Source organism: Lissotriton vulgaris, chromosome 2_1, assembly GCF_964263255.1.
Source record: "Lissotriton vulgaris chromosome 2_1, aLisVul1.2, whole genome shotgun sequence".
In the NCBI taxonomy this organism is placed as follows: Eukaryota; Metazoa; Chordata; class Amphibia; order Caudata; family Salamandridae; genus Lissotriton; species Lissotriton vulgaris.
The window spans coordinates 1,979,164,123-1,979,186,668 of record NC_141687.1 but is presented as its reverse complement, the minus strand read 5'-3'; the positions used below and the strand labels follow the sequence as shown (position 1 = coordinate 1,979,186,668).

The following is a 22,546-nucleotide window of genomic DNA, read 5'->3' as shown; positions in this document are numbered from 1 at the left end:
CAGAATAGTTCTCTGCCACTTCCTTTGCAACCAATTAGTGCAATGACAGAGCAGAAGTCACTATCTGATATTCCTAGATTAACACTCCGAGTTCTTCAACAAGATAAAAACTCAGCAAACCTGGAAATCCCCGCTTGCTGTGTTTTGATTAGTAATGGAACTCTAATGAGCAACTGATAGCTATCACTTTCTAGTGACATCTTTAATTGACGTCTTATGTCCAGCAAACTTGCGTCAAACCAGGCACCTGTCAGGTATAAATACTACCAACGTTGCCTTAAGCAATTGCTGGTGTCCCATTGCTGTTGTATGCTGTATGCAGTACGCTGATGCTGCTGCTGTCCCTTTGGTGGTGAAGCTACTGATACCATTATCGCTGCTAAAGCACGAACGATGGTGTGGTGAGCTTAGGAGCTGAACAGCCGTCCCTCTGCGAAGAGCCCAGCAGATGCCAAGCTGCCCGCGGACGCTGTCCCCCCTCCTCCTCCTCGACGCGCTGAAGAGAGACGCTGCCTTTCTCCCGCAGAGAAATCCAGCTCCAGCGTTTCTAGTCTGCCCTCGCAGGTGACTGGGATACCGAGTGCATCCTGAAGGAGATACCAGACCTCCATCATTCTATTCAGAGGTATGGTGTTGACTAAACCCTTAGATGAGAATTCTTGAAGCAAACCTTGGCAAAACCAACTTAACTTAAAGCTACTTACTTACTCCCCTTCCACGTGTTAGGCTTAGGTCAGGCACACTGGGGTAGGCGTAGTTAGAAGCACCAGTTGAGTATTTTAGCCTAATGTATATATGACTGTATATATGTTTTATTACTTTTAAATCATTGTATGGCTAAGAAACCATATCAATGCTTTTACAGTATTATTTTGCAATACTTATCTTACTGTACGTACTTTTTATCATAACAAGTCTTGCAATTGTGGCGATACATTTCTCTTGTACGAGAAGAAAGACTGTTCAATAAATGTTAACCTTTTATTGACAAACGCCCGTCTCTCTATTCTCTACATATTGTGAAAGTAATCTGCACTAATCTGACTGAGTGAAATACCTGTCTATTGTTTCACACGACCCTAGAGATTGACTCTTGATCTGAGGAGCAAAGTTGTCATGTTGCACGGTTGTTGGAAAACTGAATCCCTTCTTGTCTGTGCCAGGGAAGCTGATCACTTCCTATACAGAGAAGAAAGTTTCCAGTGACCTCTGAGCTAGTTGGTAACAAACCCAATTAAGTTTAGCATAGTCAGTAGAGGCCTGGAAGATCCGCACTTCTACGTCGATACTACTGTTTATGTTATTCCAATGCGCAGGGCCTAGTGGGAAACTAGGAACTACACTACATGGCGCCCAAACGTTTGGTAAGGCGATAAACTAACGCAAGACGTTAGAGTAACTCAGTCGTGCATATTTCACACAGACCCCTTTCTCCCGTAAATACTCCAATAGACGTCTGGAGTGGGTGAAAGGGTAAAATCCGCACGACCTTAGTAGGAAGAGATTCCTATGTAAAGCTCTGGTTTATTCAACGTTGAAGGATACAGTGTTCCAAAATATTGTGCACCTAATCTTTGTCTCCTTGGAGACCTACTCTGCAAAACCTGCATTTATACAATGCCAGGAGAAAACTGAACCACTGGGGGCGCAGCAGATGCGACTCAGCAGGGTCCCGAACACACAGACCCGGAGGCAATTATCATCCCGGTCCACTTAAGAAAATCTATAACGTTAAAACTTATAGAAAACGGACTGACACCTCAAGGTGGTACAGTAATTTTCGTGATAGAGGCTCACAAGTATCGGCAGACAGAGGTATTCTATTCATGGATAAACTTTCCAGCGGCAAACGCTACAACAAAAGAGTTTCACTATTACAAAATAGAGGAACCTCCGGAAGAGTACGCTCCTTTCGAGGAGATTGAAATTCCACTTAAATTTCAAGAGCACCTGCTCTGGTTTAATGGCGCCCTAAAACACAATGATCATATTACCAGGCTCGGTCCACTAGGTAGACCAGGAGCAACGTGGCCGGTTCTAGCCAGCTACACACCACATCCGGACATTGCAAGAATGTCTAAAGAAGAGCTGTTAGTACAGCTAAAAACATTAATAAAAATACACAGGCAATTAGTCCAATATGTAATGCGGACTGCAACAGTCCAGCCAGCTGTTAATTTACCACAGCTGACCCCTCATCAGGGGAACACTAATAAAATTACACCACAGAACATACAGTCATGTCTTGGTAAAACACCCGTAAAACGGGAACAAATTCCTTTCTGGTTAGCACAGAAAATCACTCAAATAGAGGCAGTATTTCCTGATACTACCCCTATTGAGAAACACAGAATCTTGGCAATCTGCCTTCCTATGGGAATCGCACCACACGTGGAGGACTGCGACACTTGGGGTACAGTCTTTGCTTCCATTTACACAAAAACACACGGTGTTCCGTCTATGGCGGTAATACCAGAAGTGCTAAAACAGATTCAAAATGAATACGGTCCAGAGCCCGCTTTAAATCTTGGTATGAAATGACTGAAAGACTTTAAGCAGGTCTCGGCTATATTATTAGCCAACATAAAAGGAGAAGCAGCATCTGTGGCGATCCGCCAGAAGTTGAAGGAAACAGATATAAAAGATCCTGTTGAGCTTGCAAAAATCATAGAAAAATGCTATGAAGAATTAGGTAGAGACAGCTTTGGTGGAAAACCAGTTAAGCCCCAACTGCTCGAAAATCCTGAAAAATTATTTATTTAAAATAATTCAAACACTCCTAAAAAGAGCTGGGATGGAAATAAACAATCCACTCCCAAGGAAAAAGTTTTCCAGTCCAGGGGAAGGTCTCCTCGACGGAGGGAAAGAACTCCGACTCGAGAACGCCAGTCTCCCCAGAGGGAGGCCTCTGAGAAAAGATATAACCTTAGAAATAGGGATAATCTGAAAAAACCTGATAGATACCAAAGTATTGATACACGTCCCTCTCGATCTTTTCCACAGAATTGGGAAAGAAGAGGACGGTCAGACCCAGGAGAGCACACCAAGTCCAAAGACAAGGAACCTGCTCAGAGTAAAAAATCTCAATTTTCAAAAAAGAAGGTAGCCAGTATTAGAGTAATCAACCATGCCGAGAATACTGAGGACACAGTTGAAAAACGGGGAGTGGGCATTGACAATGTTGGACAGTGCAGCAGAAATCAGTATAGCGCGCAAGATCTTGATGAGTCATCTGGAGACAGTGGACACGAATGAATACATTCAGGTAGAAACTGCCGACACCAGACTTAGCGAGCCCCATAAAATATACGAAATAACATTGCGTATAGAGGGTGATAAGACTAGGAAAATAAAGGGTCTATTTTGGGATAAACTCTCAAAAGGCTATGATATTCTGTTAGCTGAAAAAGATTGGCCCCCAGAGTTTGTCAGGGAGTGCCCTCGTGGCGAAGAAGTGATTATGCCTGCCTTCTCGAATCACATTCCGATTCACAAAAAATATACATATGCAAGGAAATGGGCAGTGGCCCAGGCACCTGCATTATATAAAAATCATGTAGGATGGGATGAGGACTCACCTCCTCACAAAATCCAGTTAAAAAATGAACCAACTGCCCAATGGCAGTATCCCATTACGCAAGAAGCTAAAAAACAAGTCAGGGAGATTTTAGATCAACTTGAATACCAGGGGGTGATTGAAACATGCACCTCTCAAATGAACAATCCTTTGTTTCCTGTCTCCAAGCCAGACAATTCAAATCGTCTAGTTTTGGACTACAGACATCTTAATGCATGTTGCAAAACTTTTGCAGTACAAAACTCGCATAGTGCAGCCCTAATGAATAACATAGTTAGGAAAAAATATAAAACGACATTAGACATATCTAATGGTTTCTTTTGTCAAAACATTGCACCAGAAAGCAGATATTTGACCGCTTTCTCTGCATTTGGGTCGCAGAAAAAATTCTGTCGACTCCCACAGGGGTTCAAGAACAGCCCAGGACTATTCTCAGCTAGGGTAACAGAGTTACTACAAATATATGATGATGAGGCATTATCTTACGTAGATGATATCTATCTCACAGACGACGAATTGGATACTCACTTGAAAAGAGTGAACACCATTATACTTGGGTTCGCAGCAGAGGGTTACAAATTCAACTTTAAAAAGTCTCGAATTGCTCATCTGACGGTACTATTTTTAGGGTACGAATTATCAAGTGAAGGGAAAAGCCTAGCGGACAACTTCTTAGAGAAGTGCGCTGTACTCCAAGCTCCAAAAACGCTGAAGAATTTACAATCCATTCTAGGTTTTCTGAATTTCGGAAGAACTTACATTCTAAATTACGCAGAGAGGGTTAAACCTCTCTACGAACTAATTAAACCTGATTTTAAACAAATCAATTGGACTCAAAAACACACAGAAATTTTGAGATAACTGCAAACAGACATGTTAGCAAAAACAAAATTAGATACACGTGACAACACACGTGATCTTGTAATCCGAGTCATCCCAGGAAGATGCGGATTCACATACCTAACCTCAAATGAGGGAGAAAAGGTACCAATTTCAATTAAATCTCACTTGTACACACAATCAGAAAAAACATTCAGTCATACAGAAAGAACTGTGAAAGCAGTGCAAATTGCATTAGCAAATGAACGAGAACTAGCACACGGCAAACGGATTAATATCCTCACAGCGGAATCCGCCTTCGAGGCGCTATCAGCCCAGTAAACCTGCCTACAGTGGCACTGGATCCGAAATGGATACAGTGTGTAGATTCTCTAGGAGCGGAAGATGTGAAATACTATTTCGCCCCGCAATTCGAAGAACTGAATGATTTAGAGTATGAAGAAGAATATCCTCTGCCAATCGAACTTCTGCCTCTCCCACAATACGCCTGTATAATCTATACAGATGGATTTGTACAGCATTTCAACGTAGAGAGAAAATCCTACGATGCAGCATGTGCGATCATTAAAGGTCGTTGGCTGTGCGGTAAATTCAGACCGAAAGTAACAAAAACTGAATCTGTAACAAACTGTTCGGTTCAGAGAACTGAAATCAGATGTTTAAAGATGGCGCTCGAAAATGCAGAACGTGAATTCCCCACACTTATCGTGTGCGATTCTCATTTTTGCGTTAACTCTTACAACAATAAGCTGCAGAGGTGGATTGAAAACGACTACAAAGATGACACAGGTGCCACAATAAAGCATAAATTGCTCTGGAAACAAGTAGCTCTTTTACACAAAGAACTACAAAAGACTCACGTGATTCACGCACAGAGTCTTCGACGTGATGGCGTTCACGTTGCAGGGAATTCATTGGCTAATACAGCCATAGCGGAAGCAACTAAACCGGCTTCCGTAGCCACAAAAAAGCGTACAGAAAAATACATAGACGGGGAAACCATGCTGGCAGTAAAAACGACCATAAAAGGCGACTGTGCAGCACTACCCGTGAACTATCCACTCAATTATGCATACATAATCGATGCAAACTCCGTTCCTTTTGCTCGAATCCCTGGCGTCGGGGGACAGAGTAATTCCAAACAGGAGCAGGAGGGGCTTCCTCTTACTGGAAGCACACATGGGGTTGGGTCTGAGACACCAAACAATCAAGGTTTCTCTGAAAGAATTACTATCAGAGTACTGGTGGCCAGGAATGAGTATAGATATTCAATGTTTTGCTCAAAATTGTGAAAACTGCAACAGAGATCGCAGTAATGAACAGGCCAGTGTAGTTTCAGGATCCCTGCTAGACAGCATAAGGCGGTCTATCTGCGCAATCAAAGAAGAGAAGCGCGTCCCATTGTACACAGTTAAGGCTAAACACACTTAAATAATGTAGCCTCCTGCGCTCGGCTGACGCTAGAACTGTTATAAAAGATTTGCGAGTCCATATCGGCATATACGCAATTACCACGTTCCATTCTGACCAGGGTCCTGCTTTTAGCTCTCGAGCTTATAAGGAGGCCATGGCCAGCATGGGAATTGGGTTGCAGTATTCTTCTCCGTCGCACCCCGAAGGGAATAGTGTGGTAGAAAGAAAAAACCGGGACATAAAGCGATCTATAACAGCGAAGGTATTAGGTTCAGGCGCTGGGTGGGTCAAACATTTAATAAGTGTCCAGACTAGTCTTAATAACTTGCCAAGAAATTCTCTAAAAGGTTTCAGCCCATACGAACTATTGTTCGGAATTAGAATGAACATTCAGGACCTCGATAGTCAGATGTCAGTGGTACAAGAAAAAACAACAGACTTTGGCATCAAAGATCGTTTGGCTGTTTTACAGGAACTGAATGAAACAAGAAAATCCTTAAGCAACACAAAGTTAAAGCAACAGCCATCTACCACTGACGAGGCACCACAAGCAACAGCCCCAGCAAGGCCTGTCTGGATTCCAAAGATTGGGGATCTAGTCAGAGAAAAGATCGCGGTGAAGAAGGAATTTGGGCCTTCTTACAGAAAAGCAGTACCTGTCTTGGCAGTCACTGGAACAAGATCAGTTGTACTACCTCCCCTTGCTGGTAAAAAGGAGAACAGAGTTGTGTCTATCGACCTGGTAAAACCACAAGCATGTGGCCTATAATCAACAGTAGGCCCAGTGGACTCCCAAGAAACAACAGAATACCCAAACTTGCAACAATCCAAGAGGTTCAAACTGAAAGACTAATCACATTCGATCAGCCTGCAGTGCACGGTGAAGGACTATGCAATAATGCCATGGAACTCGTGCCTCTTGAAACACAGATTGAAACAGTTCGTCAAGAAACAACACCAGTCTACACTAATGTGGCATCAGAAAATGCTACCGAGAGACAGATTGAAAGAACAATCCCATCAATTGACAGAACTGCCTCTGGTTATTTCATCAACTTCGACAACTTCTCTGAAGATCAAAACGACCCCGAAGTGATGCCAGAAACAAAAAAGACTTTTAAAGAAAAAGCAAAGGAACTCTTTCATCAACTGAAGGAAATCTACCTTGTTTCCCCATGGTTAGAGTTCTGGTTCGGTCTAGGTGTATTTTTCCTCCTGCTTTGGCTCATCATGGTACTGTGTTTGGGAAAATTCATTGAGGGAAAATATAGTACAATGGACACAGCAAGTCAGAACATCAACCTAGTCCTGAAACCACACAGATCATCCCATGTGAAGAAAAGAGAACTGTCAACAGTAAATGTCTCAGCAATTCCAATACCTGATGGGGTAGTATGGGAGAAAACAGACTATGAGATCTATGGTCCGGTCGAAATCCTGAAGTATCCTCATCAACTGAAGGTTTCCTTAAGTGACTTTGTAAAACCTAGTACATTCTCTGATGATTGGGACTTTAACAGTATTAATGAAATGATGTCTGATTTAGTAATGTCAGCTAGATTCACAGATCATGATTATTTACAAGGTTCATCTAGTTATGAGCAGACATTCTGTTACACACATTATGGTGATCATTACTTGCATAAATCTGCACAGCCTAGAAATGTTTTTATGTATAATCAATGGGAGCATTGTGCTACACCACCTAAAAGCAGTTCTAAAGCATTTTTTGAGAAATTCAAATACTTCTCAGGGTTTAACACCAGTAATGCAGAAACGTTTTATTACAAACTGTTAGATAAAACAGGAATGAAAACAATGCTGACAAATTCTAAATTGATATATTCAGAAGCATTTTATGATAAAATGATGACATTTGGTTTTGATTATTGGAAAGATAACATTGTAACGAAAACCATTTGGGGTACAAAAGATTGGCAGGTACAAGGCCTTGAAGCACTATTCAGAACCTGCATGATACCAGAACAAATGATGTTTTTAAATGACACAATACACCAAACATCCTGTCTTGGCCTAGCTAAGATCAAAGACCTTAAAACACCGTCTATTCCAAAGCCAATACCTGAAAATATAACTGCAGATATTGAGTTAGACGTATCACAAATTTTACATTTTAACAGAACACATCCTGATTGGAAAAAGTGGTTAATCTGGCCTACTGACACAAACAACTGTCAAGATAGATTCCTGAATAAAACACAGGGGTTAAAAATGACCAGACTAGACCCTAGATACTCCCAGAGACAACATCCAGGGATAATAACAACATACAGTGTAGGGAAACTCTGCCTTGAATGGCTAACATCATCCACACTGGCTGAAATTAAGCAACACTTGTCTTTACTAAAGGATAGTGCTGATTTGCGCGATTTCATTCTTGGACCACGCAAACAGCGTCAAAAGCGTTTCATAGCGACCAGTATCTATGCTGCGTACAACGAGGCTTGGAAAGTCACACAAATTGAAACAGCAGAAAAAATACGAGAAATTGATCGTATTAATTTGGAAAAATCACTTTCTGTAGTGGACAATGGGTTAATGACTCTGTCTTCCAGAATATATTCGTTGGACAATATTGTATCCTCTGCCTTTGATGTGATAGATAGAGACTTGCTAATGTTACAACATGGCCAATCTCAATTACGTTCTATTATACAATTGGGCTGGACGCTGCAAAATCTTCGTTCAGGCTATGTGCCTTGGCGTTTAATCAACACAACGTCATTATTTTCCATTTTTAACCTTACTGATAAACAGATCAGTTTGGCACAGAAAGGAGCAGACTATACAATCCTGAGCATCGAAAAACTTGAGAGATTACCATTGACAATGTCAGAGAGTCCTGTCATTGAATGGATAATACACGGAATTATCACAATTCCGATAACAACTTTCCGATTTAAAAAGTGCCTTGAATACATACCTGCTGGCCAGTATGAACGATTGGGTAAAGGATATGTAAAATCAGAATGGAAAATACCATACACACATTCTTGCTATAGTGACAGCGACAAAAATGTATTTCTTAGTGGTGACAACTGTAAACATTCACTGAGCGGTACACTTTTGTGTCAAGGTATTAATTTACACGGAGCATGTGATGGAAATTCTAACAACCTTTCATGCCACCAGCTAGTCACACCTGCAACTCAGATAGAGCCCTTCTTTATGCAACTTGCAAACGGGAGTTACATTCTTAGAACGGATCACAGATGTTGTGGCCTTGTGCCAGGGAAAAGTTATCTAGTAAGCGTAACATCCATGGTCAAATGCTGTATGCAGGCATTGTTCCCGAGTGGGCCTGCAGACACAGTGACTCCCATCTGGCCTCGCCTGAATCTCTATTCTATACGAATTGATACTTTAAGCAAAATGAAGTCTGTGCTTTTGCAGACAACAGTGCCCATAACGTCATCAAAAGAGACGTATGATCTTCTAGTTGCAAGGACAGCTACTGAAGTTCATGAACTTTTATCAACAAATTGCCCCGTGCATTTCGTAGAAATGCTCAGCCAACTCCTTAACATGTCTAGTGCCACAGGCATCCCAGGCATATTTAAGACGATTTTTACGGGACTGCTAACACCTTTTCAGGCAATTTTGGGAATCGTTCCTAATTTTGTTCACTCTGTTTTTGGCGGCATACCACTATTTTTGGGACTCGTTGCAGGGATTTTTTTTTTGACCCTCCTGCTTCGTTATGGCAAGCCGAAACTCAGACATAGCTCCCATGGGAATGGAACAGACAATCCTAGCAATGCGCTACCTGGACAGGATAACTAACGTCCTTGGATTGGCCAGGCTGAGAGATCTAAACATGACCTGGTTCCTTTCATTCAGACCTATATGGCAGAACTGTTTCTTACCGGTACTTCGATGTATGCTATGCGGAGATGAGTGCGTGTTGGACATCTGTCTTTCACTTCCATCAGCAGTACCAATGGACGTCGATACTTTGCTCAGTCTGATAACACTCACACATTGTGTTGTCCCCAGCGGCTACCAATCCTGATGACGGCATTCGTTGAGACTCCTGTACTACGACTAGGTGGTAACAGTGGAGCGAGTGACAAAAGCAACATCACCCAGGTAAATGAAATGAAATGAAATGAAATGAAATGAAAATTGCACTTGTATAGCGCATAGCTACCCGGAGGCCTCGCAGCGCTTGTGAATGATTACTTAGTGCGGGCTTGGGGTAGATTAGCAGGTGTTAGCAAACAGGTGCGTTTTCAGGGCCTTCCTGAAGGACATGTGATTGTTGTGTTCCCGAAGAGAGAGCGGGAGAGAGTTCCAAAGTCTCGCCGCCGTATGAGAGAAAGAGCGGCCTCCCCAGCGAGCTTTCTTGATTTTGACGGACGTTGCCAGCTGGAGGGTGCAGGAGCGAAGGGAACGGGACGGAACATATGGCGTGACCATAGGGTGTAGAATTACAGGGCCCGTTCGATGGAACGATTTGTGTAAAATACACATGGCTTTAAATTGCACTCTTGCCGCCACAGGGAGCCAATGGAGCTCCCTCAGGGCGTTCTTAGCTGACTGCCAGCGGGGGATGTTGTAGAGTAGGCGCGCCGCACTGTTTTGTGTGATTTGGAGCTTCTGAGTAACGGAGATGGGGGCTCCCATATAAAGAGCATTCCCATAGTCCAGGCGGGAGAGTATCAGGGCCTGGACCATAACCCTCCTCGCCTGGAATGGGAGCAAAGGGAGCACCTTCCGCAGCATCCTCATTAGCCCAAAACAGGTGGCGGCCGTCTTGGTAGCCTGGACTGAAAAATCGAGTGCTCTATCGAACCAGATCCCAAGGCTCTTTATCTGGGACTTGGGGACGGGGAAGGAGCCTAAACATGGAGGCCAGATGGATGCAAGGGCAGAGGGAGAAGGGTTGCCCAGTAAGATGATGTCTGTCTTCTCCCCATTAAGCTTTAAGCAGGAAGATTGCATCCATCTGGCGACAGCCTCTAGACAGGGCCTAAGGTGGGGGACGATCCCTCAGAGTGGTCTAGAGAGACCACCAATTGGGTATCGTCTGCGTAGGTGACGATACGCACACCAAAGGGATGGACTATCCTGTCTAGAGGTTCCATGTAGGCATTAAAAAGGGTAGGACTTAGGGAAGAGCCCTGGGGAACCCCGCACCTAAGTGGGTGTTTGGGAGACACCACTTCACCCTCAAAGACTTGAAAAAAATGCTCATCCAGGAAGGATGTCAGCCACTCTAGGGCCACGCCCGACACGCCCATGCCCGCCAAACGATGTAATAACGTGGCATGGTTAACCGTGTCGAACGCGGCGCTGAGGTCTAGTAGAATGATGGCGACTTTTCCTCCCCGATCCAGCACGGCTCTCGCTTCTTCCGTTACCGCAAGGAGGGCGGTTTCGGTTCCGTGCTGAAGACGGAAGCCTGTCTGAGAGGCACGCAATAGACTATTGGACTCTAAATAGTCCATTAGGATGTTATTCACGTGCCTCTCAAGCAATTTACTCAGCCACGGAAGAAGAGAGATGGGGCGATAGTTTGCCCAATTGCTCTGGTCGAGGTTGGTTTTTTTTAACAAAGCCTTCACCATCGCACATTTCCAAGATGGTGGAACAGATTTGGAAGCAATGGACGCGTTAAGAACGTCTAAGATGACTGGACGAACGACGTCCAAGACCTTGATGAGGGTCTGAGGAGGTGCTGGGTCATTGGGAGAGCCAGAAGTGATCTTAGGGATCAGTTTGTCTAGTCCAGGGGTGTCGAGAAGTGGGATTTCCTCCAGCTTACAAGGAGCAGAGGAATCAGAGGTGATGAGGAATTTTGGATCGTCCGTGGTGTTGTTAAATGAGGAGTATATGGCCTGAATTTTTTGAGAAAAAAAGACGGCCAGATCATTACCACGGTTTTGGGCGCCTTCAGCAGAGGGACGCTCAACCGGAGGCGAAATAAGGGATTTAGCGATTTTTAAAATTTCCCTGGGGGCATTCGCCGCCGCATTGATTTTCCCTTCATAAAAAAGAATTTGTGCTGTTTTCATCTCCATTTTGTAGATTTTTATGGCAGCCCTATACTCAGCTTTTTTTGGTTGAGAATAGTCCTGCCTCCAGGCTCTCTCAAGTTTTCGGCAGGTACGACCTTCTGTGAGCATTGCTGCTCCCGACTATGATGACAGCAATCATTCTCACACCTGCCAAGTTACAGCACTATTGAATTTGGTTGAACTGTCACCTGATTTTGTAGACCAATTCTTTGAGAGCCTGTCTGATACGATGTTCTCACCCGTACAGAAACAATAACTTTAGAGAAGCTTTCCGACACACAGCGTTCCCATGAACTCTGAATTCGGCCTTCAGTTTTGATCAACAAAAACTGCTAACAGCGTTGGAACTCTATTTCCCCGTTCGAGCATTAATTCTTTTGAATTGGACATTTTTTAATACTGACCTTTTTTTGGCACAAACAATTCTTTGCTTAACGTAAAAACTATTCTTAGAGAACAGAAGTTTCAACTTCTATTTCTAAACACATCTAGAGAGACATAACAAACTTACATCAGCCTCTAGCACATGTTATTGCAATGCATTTATATGTGACTAGCAGCCCGTCCCGACGTTGTCCGGGGATGGCCGATGTTCAGTGTTGCCATTACTTTTTGTTTGCGTAGTAATGTGTGTTTAATTCATCCGCAGGTTTTCATTGAGCCACACCTAATTTTGTTTTGCTGTCCTTGTTGAGAGTGTCCCCCTGTGTGCGAATGTTGTTGTTTCCCAAATGTTGTAATTTGCGCCACAAGTGCAGCAAGTGTTACAGTGGTCGCTCAGATGTTTTGGCCTGAAATTGCTTGTTTGTGAAAGGGGCTTTCCTTGTTTACGTTTCCGATCCCTTTACTAATGTTTTTTTTGTTTTTTTTATCGGCACAAGTACTGGCAATGTTCCACTGATAACGCAGAGTGTTTGAAATTCGAAAGTGTTTGTGTAAGTTTTAATTTTGTCCGCAGCATACGTAATTATTCGGAGCCTTGTGAATAAAGTCTCGTTCATGTTCCGTCGATTGCTTTCTTGTCTAAGAAATGGGCACCTATTTGTTTACGTTCCTCCCCCTGTGACAACGTTGTAATTTGTCAAATGGTTAAACATTTGTTATATTTTTGTATCGTAACTCGTGTGTGTGTTAATCATTGTGTGTCGTGATTGGTGGGCTGTGCGAAGCAACGCAAATGATAGGCGGCCCTTTTTGTAAGCCTGCCCCCTGTGGCACTGTATTATTATGGAAGGCACGCCCCTTTTTGGATGTCATCCCACGAAGGCGTTAATGTTTGAAGGGTAACGCCGACGAGTGCGCGAATGTCGAGGCGAGTGATAGGCGGCCCTTTGCAAATGCGCGGGATGCACAGTTAAGTGTGTGCCTTGCACAGTGAAATCATTGAAATCGCATTTGCGCTATGCACATTGAAGTGTGTGGTGAAGTGTGTGCCTTGCACAGTGAAACAGTGAAATCGTTTGGCATATGTTTATTGTTTGTACTTTGGGCCATGCCCCTTTAAACGCCCACATCAATTGTTTGACACGCCCTTCTAAACGCCCACATCTTTTCTTTGACACGCCCACGCTAACGCCCACAAGGGACTACTTTCCCACTTTTGGCGTTTTTGCTTTTTTAATGTATATGGTGTCCACATCTATAGCCTATGTCCTTCTGCTACATCTCCCCTTTCAAATGGTGTATTGGGTGTAGTGATTGGTGCAGTACTTTTTGAGTTTACCTGGCTCAAAGGTTTGTGTTCTCTCTTTATAATAGTAGTATAGATGATTTATCTCGCCCTTCTTCTGTCAGAGATATTTCATGTGTAATTCTTTATGCATAATCGTTCATTGATTTCATATGCAATAATTTTTGAATGATTTCTATGCTTCAAAAACGTACAGTACCTAAATTTCACGTATTACAATATACGCCTATTTCGAATGCATTTATGTATTTTGGGGTGGGCAATGTTACACATGCATCCTATTGCTCTAGTTTTAGTAATTTGATGGACATGAAAACGTGGAGTGGGTGTTGCGTGTTTATCTAGGTTCCTGATCGATACTGTGACCTTATGCCCCTATTCGGCTATAAATCCATTTATTCCCTATATTGGCATAACCGTTCAAGCGCGATATTCAGAAAGTCATCTCTGGCCTCACACGAACAGAGCCACATTCCAGAATAGTTCTCTGCCACTTCCTTTGCAACCAATTAGTGCAATGACAGAGCAGAAGTCACTATCTGATATTCCTAGATTAACACTCCGAGTTCTTCAACAAGATAAAAACTCAGCAAACCTGGAAATCCCCGCTTGCTGTGTTTTGATTAGTAATGGAACTCTAATGAGCAACTGATAGCTATCACTTCCTAGTGACATCTTTAATTGACGTCTTATGTCCAGCAAACTTGCGTCAAACCAGGCACCTGTCAGGTATAAATACTACCAACGTTGCCTTAAGCAATTGCTGGTGTCCCATTGCTGTTGTATGCTGTATGCAGTACGCTGATGCTGCTGCTGTCCCTTTGGTGGTGAAGCTACTGATACCATTATCGCTGCTAAAGCACGAACGTTGGTGTGGTGAGCTTAGGAGCTGAACAGCCGTCCCTCTGCGAAGAGCCCAGCAGATGCCAAGCTGCCCGCGGACGCTGTCCCCCCTCCTCCTCCTCGACGCGCTGAAGAGAGACGCTGCCTTTCTCCCGCAGAGAAATCCAGCTCCAGCGTTTCTAGTCTGCCCTCACGGGTGACTGGGATACCGAGTGCCTCCTGAAGGAGATACCAGACCTCCATCATTCTATTCAGAGGTATGGTGTTGACTAAACCCTTAGATGAGAATTCTTGAAGCAAACCTTGGCAAAACCAACTTAACTTAAAGCTACTTACTTACTCCCCTTCCACGTGTTAGGCTTAGGTCAGGGACACTGGGGTAGGCGTAGTTAGAAGCACCAGTTGAGTATTTTAGCCTAATGTATATATGACTGTATATATGTTTTATTACTTTTAAATCATTGTATGGCTAGGAAACCATATCAATGCTTTTACAGTATTATTTTGCAATACTTATCTTACTGTACGTACTTTTTATCATAACAAGTCTTGCAATTGTGGCAATACATTTCTCTTGTACGAGAAGAAAGACTGTTCAATAAATGTTAACCTTTTATTGACAAACGCCCGTCTCTCTATTCTCTACATATTGTGAAAGTAATCTTCACTAATCTGACTGAGTGAAATACCTGTCTATTGTTTCACACGACCCTAGAGATTGACTCTTGATCTGAGGAGCAAAGTTGTCATGTTGCACGGTTGTTGGAAAACTGAATCCCTTCTTGTCTGTGCCAGGGAAGCTGATCACTTCCTATGCAGAGAAGAAAGTTTCCAGTGACCTCTGAGCTAGTTGGTAACAAACCCAATTAAGTTTAGCATAGTCAGTAGAGGCCTGGAAGATCCGCACTTCTACGTCAATACTACTGTTTATGTTATTCCAATGCGCAGGGCCTAGTGGGAAACTAGGAACTACACTACAATACCTATCCCCCTCATTTAGGCTTTCTTTGCCACACTGAGGGGGTCTCCTGCTACGGTTCGTTTGGGCCAGTCGTAGACTATGGGTGAGCTGTTGTGCATTCGCTCTTCAGTATGCATGCAGCGGTTTTGGTGTGCTCCACTTCCAACTGTATTATTTAACAGCACAATGCCAGTATCTGTACCATTGGTACCACAAAGATGCCTACCTTATGTATGATTGTCTCGGCTGGGACATGACTGGTGCTACACCCCTGAATGTTCTTTTACCCATTGGTCTCCCGCTTGATCCTTGGAATATACAGCAGCTTTCCACCAGATGTTGGGCCTGTCACTGGTAATTGCAGATGTTGAGGAAGGAGCACTTGTACTTCTCTGCTCCACTGCTTGCTGACAATTGCTGGCTTCCCCCGATGACGGAGGTTATCCCAAAACTTAAACTCAACTGATTTGCTCTTTGTACTGTTGGTGATCTGTTTCCGGGTGGCTATGCTAGCTCCTGGCCTGAGGATGGCTGCTACTCTGACGCCACGCTACTCGACAAGTTTTTATTACACCGCATTCATAGTGCCTTAAGGGCCCAAATCCCCACATACACTATTGCTCCTGATGACTTTACTCCCTTCAAAAGCCTCTTTAATAATGATTCTGGGGAGCACTTGGTCTTTAGGCTTTATCGCGCCTGCCTTGACTTGCTTCCTTCTACGGACTAACGATTGCGAGAGGCATGGCGGGAAGACCTTTAGCACCCTTTACTGGACGACATCTGGTCCTAAACCTGTTTACAGACTAAACTGGTTTCCCACAAGCACAAACTGTGTTATTCCCTGTGTGTCTGAGTGTCACTCTGTTCTTACCTCAGTCTGTCCCATAAGCAATTGATTCATGTCTTCTAGATATGATGCATGACATTAGCTAAACCTCTATTACACTAGATGTGCACATCCATTTCATGTTTATTGTTGCCTGTACATCCTAAGCCTTTCTGTGTAAATTGGAATGTTCTCCTTTGTGAAATCTTTGGGTTATAGTGCTGTCCCAGTACTGTACATTGAGCGCTGTGGGACAGTAGTGTGCACTGAATGAACCTCACTATACTTGTATTCCTCTTGTGGGCCCATTTTGCTGATGAAATAATGTCATACACATTAGGATCAAATCAACTAAAGATCAACTCCAGATTACTGTTTCCTTTGACTTGAGTTGGCTTCCACAACAGTACATCCATTTGGTGACAACTACTCTAAGGTACTATTAAATCATGATTTTCAAGCTACAAAGATATAGACAATATTTTGGGGTGCAACTGATTTCTGCCTCCATACAACTTTTCATCTGTTTGGAATGTGGCCACCAATCGTAACTAAAAGGCATTTTCACACACTACCTCCTCATTTGTCTAGCAACCTGAACTGAATGTATGCGCATTCATCATCCTTAGTGTTGTCACATTAATGTGCCCATCTTCATGCATCGCACTCATCAACGCTACGCGAGCACTATTATTGCTAAGACAATCTTCAGCTCAACGATGCAGTTCTGCTATGTCCTCTCAGATTTTTTCGTTGCATAGCATCTGTTGTATTCTGTATTAGGTAGTACTAAGCATGTGCTGTGTTTACTTTTGTACAATGTTCTGTATTCTGTTAGAGGGTTGATGTAAGAATGCAGAACAGTCTCCCGTTGACCTGGAGCCGTCGTTGTTGTAGACGTATTGCTGTGCTGCAGAAATAAACATCTAAAACTTCTACATGGGGCCATGAGGTGGATGAGGGGTCCTTTGCCTACCATTACAGAGTGGAAAACGGATTAGACATATTGTTCCACTCAATCCGAAAGCTAAAACGTGCTGATGTCCGTTAGATGTGCACCTAAGGATATCAGGGGTACATATCGACAGTACTTGTTGGAGATAGCGGATTCAGATGAATCTCAGGCAGAACTTGATCGTACTGGGGTGGGTTGAGCAGTACATGGCTGTGGGACATACATTGCTGTCCTGAAGAAACTATCACAGGGCAATGTTTTACTATTCCGATCATCTGTAGGAATAGCCAGGAAACAGTCATTTTTAGTTTTTAAAGATGTAAATTTGATGTATTGCAGAATTAATATAATCAAAGACACGTTTAAGCCGGTATATATTTGTACCAATTGGTGTTCATGTGACGACAATCTTTTGGTGTGTACTTTGTAACTTCAGTTGAAATGCCTTTTACTTTTGTTTGTTTGTTTTCTGTAATGTGGAAAATGATATATAAAGTTTAAAAAAAACCTTCTTCATGGATTAGCATTCTTTTACGGCTGATTCTGGATCGCAAAATTACTATAATTGCATATGTTATATGTGGTTGCGAGTTTTCGTATAGGGTGTTATTTAATACAGATACCAATCCAAAGGCATTTGGAGAACAGGTTCGAATATTTATATTACTTGGAGGATGTGAAACAATGATCTAAGTATAATTTGCAGAAAAAGGCAGAGGCATTTTTGGATGGTGTGATTTGGACTGTCTCTGTGTAAACTTGAAACCAGGCAGCAATTATCAGATAGTACTTGGTGAAATGGTTGTTCTGCATGTTGATGAGTAAAGTACAGAGAAATTTATTGAAAAAAAGTTTCTGATTCCGAATTTGGGTGTGTGAAATGATGTGAGCCCCTTAAAGAAGATGCCATTCATGTAAAACATAAAGTCAGACAAATACCATTGAGTTACGGAGAAGACTTAACAAAATTGTTAGACGATTTGTGTGCTGATGGTACTATGGTGTCAGCTGATTCACCAGAGTGGGTATCAGCTGGGGTAATTGCCAGGAAAAAATATGCAGACATCAGTTTCTGTGTAGATATAAGATGCCGCAATATAAAACTTAGTTGTGGATTGCCATTTTCTACCATGTATTCATTAAATGCTGGCTGTCATTGGATGATCATCTTATTTTCCCTTATTGATGTGAAATCAGCCTATCATCCGGTGGCTTTGTCTGTTGAGTTCATAGACTTGACCACCTTTGTAACACACTTAAGTGCCTTTAAATATTCCTGCCCTCCGGACTGAAATCAGCGCCCAGTGCATTCCACAATCTAAAGAATGTTTTATTTAAAAGCATAAAAAGAGTTCAGGTGTGTGTTTGATCTTCCATACTGATTTGTATTCCTGTTAAATATCCATTTTGAAGCCAGGTGCTTAAGTTAAATTCTTTCCAAACCAGGGTGAACCACCATTCATTGAACCATGTTTTTTCATCCACCGAAGTTTACTATGGTTTGATTTATGGTACTCAATTTACTGACCTCAGAAGGATGGCAAGCTGAGGTGGCCTTACTTAAACTCACATGTGTGACCTTTAGATCACCACATTTGGCAGCAATAGATATTTAACTAACCAAACCATGCTGCTGCCCTTTAAGTGTGAAGTGAAACTTTCCAAACGCATCCATTTACTTTCACTGGGCTGAACTGTGAAGTTATACTGATGATGATAGCTTAATACCCATGAATGTCACTAGTGTGTTAATTACATTATCAGCAGACATTTAAAGCCCCATAGTTCTTAAAAAAAAAACTTTTCATAACTTTACAAATGTTGTATGGATCAAAGTTTAAAAACAAACAGCAGATTTAGTATCCTTTCATGGCACGGCAGCGGCAAGCTGATCTCCAAACAGCAGCAGATAGACTGTTTTCTTTAGAATCTGCCACCCATCGGAGCCTCCACACCTGCAAATACGTGGCCCTTTGTTTGTCTTCGCCCCAGCACAAATTTGGTCCATCACAGCCCTCCACCCCAGCGCATAATCGGCCGTCTTGCACTAGCTCCGTGAGCATCCCTCCCTCTCAGCAGCCTCTGACACCATGTATCAGTCTTGTCCTGTAACTCCATGGGCCATTTTCAAGCCGCAGGAAGTCACTCCCTTCATTTATAGGATATCTTGAGGCCGGAAATCAGCAGAGTGCTGGGCCAGTTACTCTTTGGCTCGGTCGAAGCCTACCAAATACATAAGCAAAGCTAAACCTATATATACCCCTAATGTTTGCTTCACACAGTGCCACTCTGTTTGGTAATCTCACTCTCCTTCTATCTCTCTCTAGCCCCTCCCCCTCCCTCTTTCTCTCTCTCTCTCTCTCTCTCTCTCTCGTTCCAGCTGTATCTCTTTATATATCTCTCTTTTTGCTTTAATGATTTGAATGCAATGATATTCTCCATACCATGCAAACTATATTTTTGTGAGTTCGGGAAACGTTTAATCCGTACCCGGTTCAGACAAATAGCATGGAAAATATTATGGCTGCAGATTCTGCATAATGATTCCTGCAAGGTAGAGTGAAGGCAGTTGTGGGAATGCTTTGTGTGGTGTATCTGCATGGTATTTACATCTGCATTGTTTCATTTTACAGCATCTCTGAGCACGGAAGAAAAACAGGAGCTTTGCGAACATCGAATAAAATGTATGAATAATTTAGCCGCTACCCAGCTGAAGTTACATCTTTTTGAGCAGGTCCTCGTGTCCTGCAATGCTGTACTGGAGCTGGACATGGACAACGTCAAAGCGCTTTACAGGAAAGGAAAGGTATACAGCTGGAATTGTGCCATAGACCATGCTGATGTAGATCAGATTAGCTGCATTGTTTAACTGAATGATTTTTATGTTATATACTCAATAGATTTCAGTATCTTCACTTTGTGTGATGTAGAAAACAGAGAATCTGACAATTTATAGTCCTGTCTCCTCCCAGAGTTTAAGGATGTTAGCACCTAGGAGGTGTCACACACTCCAATATGTTGCCAAGGCACAGTTATGGTGCAAGGGTGTCTGCGTGCCAGCATAAAGTGTGCCTGCACAGGGAGAGAGTAAAACAGAATGTCTCTGTATAGCAGAACGGGCCATTGTATACCAGGCATGTTCATTAGAATTGTCACCAGAGAGCCGCTTTTCTCAAGAACATTGTTAATGAATGAGGGCGAATGGTACACCCTAGAGCACACATTTTGAAAGATATTGGTTAAAAACAGATTTTACTGGCAGTTGAGAAGATGGACTATTACTTCAGTCTCAGAGTCTGCCACAGCACACAGGTGCTCTATTTCTCCATAGCAGTAAATAATTAATGTGCAAATGAAAAAATTGTCCTGCTGACATAAAATGCTTACTGCTGAGCACACAAATATAGATATGCAACAGGTATATCAGTGCCTGTCTCTTATCCCAGTAGAAAGAATGACAATCAACTCGAGAAACACCACCAGCTTTAAACACTGTACAAAGAAAACTGACAGTGTTCCTTGGCTGCTGAATAATCCATCAAAATGTCTGTGCCAGAAAAAAAAACACATGGCATCAGAAGTGATGCTATCATTTCTGGTTGATTACTCCTTTTACCAGTGCATACCTGACACATATGAGGGTTGCTCAAATATTCCAGGATGCTAACAAATATATTTAAGGGTTTTGTTAATTAATCTGAAGTGATGCTCACCAAGTTCCATTTAAATGTGCAAGAGTATTGCTACATGCACCATCAGGCCCTGTTTGATCGCTGATGCTCAAAAAGGCCAAGGTTCCTCTTTGTTCCTTGTGCCTACTGATTGTGCGTTTAGGAGGCCAGGGCTGTTGCTCAGAGTGCTGGGACATTTATACATTATTTTTCATGTTCCGAGTACTGATTTTACAGATCCATTGACTCACATGTAAGGCATTTATTGAAATTACAGTTTCCAGAAGTGCTGAATGTATGTAAAACATATATTGCCACATGGGTTCTATTATGCCCTGTAAGTAAATCAAGCATTTCCATGACAGTTATCGTGGTTTTATTTTAGCTAAAACTTACATTTCTTCCACATATTCAAGTATTCTCATATCTGTAAACCAAACTGGGATGTGATCTTCCACATTGCCGTTTATGTAAAGCACACATTGCACTTAAACCTTACTATAAATTGGCATGCAAACGAGTGCTGTACATGTTGGTACATTGAAATGGGCAGGTAATTGCACAGGGGGCATTATGTACATGTTTCCCTATATGTAATCCACACAGCTATCATTGGATCCTGCTAATTGTCCGACTAACTCCCTGCATCCAGCAGCCAAAAAGTAATTGAATCAAGCAATATTCTGTAAGAATATCAGGCAGGTCTCAGTCAAACTGGGGCGTGGAGTGCATCCTGCTAGCAATGTTAGTCAATGTCAGGATGGGCTGAATGCTGGCGGAGTCACTGTCTTGGTACTTCCTCTTCTATATATGATATTTCATACCATCAACCCCACCATTCTATTGAACCATAGTCAAGAAATTGGCTTGGTTGGGTCAGACCTTTACCTTTGCAGCAGGAACCATAGAGTTTCCATTCAGAGAGGAGCAGGAAACAGATGGGATAGAGTTTTATAGTACACAGAGAGCCCCCAGCACACAGATTGAGCAATAGGGGCCTCAATGAAAATAACGTTGCTTGAACAAACATTCCAATATGGATGCCATGGGTGATTCTAAAGTAAACAAGACAGGAGGAAACAGAGGGCACAGCAGCACGACACGGAACAATTACAGTACAAGGGAAAGACACGAGGATACATTCAAAGTACCTCCACAGAAGGAGTGAGACACAGGCAGGAAACAGAGGCTGACATCAAATATTGAATACAACGCATCTCCTCCATGAAATATGATGCAAAACAAATTAACTTACAAGAACTATGTATCATTGAGTGAGAGACAAGAGAAAAAACTATCCAAAACAATATTAATAAATATACTTCATAAGCATAGTCATCATAATAACCACCATTGTCTTCTGTAAACTCTAATTCCCTGCTGCTGTTTCGAAAGTTCATTTTCACAATCCTGGCTAGATTGCATCAATTACCATCATCCAACTTGATTTAAAGATCTTCCCACATTTATTACTTTGTGAACAGGAGATTATTTGGAGAAACATTTGATATATTATCTGCGATTTTTAATCTTCACCAAATTGCCCTACCAGATGATAACCTCTTTAATATACCGTTTAGCATCATGCTAGGACTTAATCTTCATTTGTTTAGTTGTAACATTTCCGTGTCATCTCATGCACCCTGGGATCTGCAGGTATTTTGCTGAACAGTGTTAACCAGGATGAAAATAATTAAAGAGTGTGGTATGCGATTGTTTAACATGG

General features: G+C 42.5%; 1 protein-coding gene across 1 annotated transcript in view; it reads left to right on the top strand.

Moving 5' to 3' along the window:
* LOC147733597 (uncharacterized) overlaps window positions 1–20,018 on the top strand; it is a 136,588-nt gene extending 116,570 nt beyond the window's left edge. Inside the window, exon 5 of the mRNA XM_086956990.1 lies at window positions 19,783–20,018. Coding sequence (XP_086813116.1) covers window positions 19,783–20,018 — 236 coding nt within the window. The remainder of the gene's footprint in view (window positions 1–19,782) is intronic.
* Window positions 20,019–22,546: the final 2,528 nt, after the last annotated feature.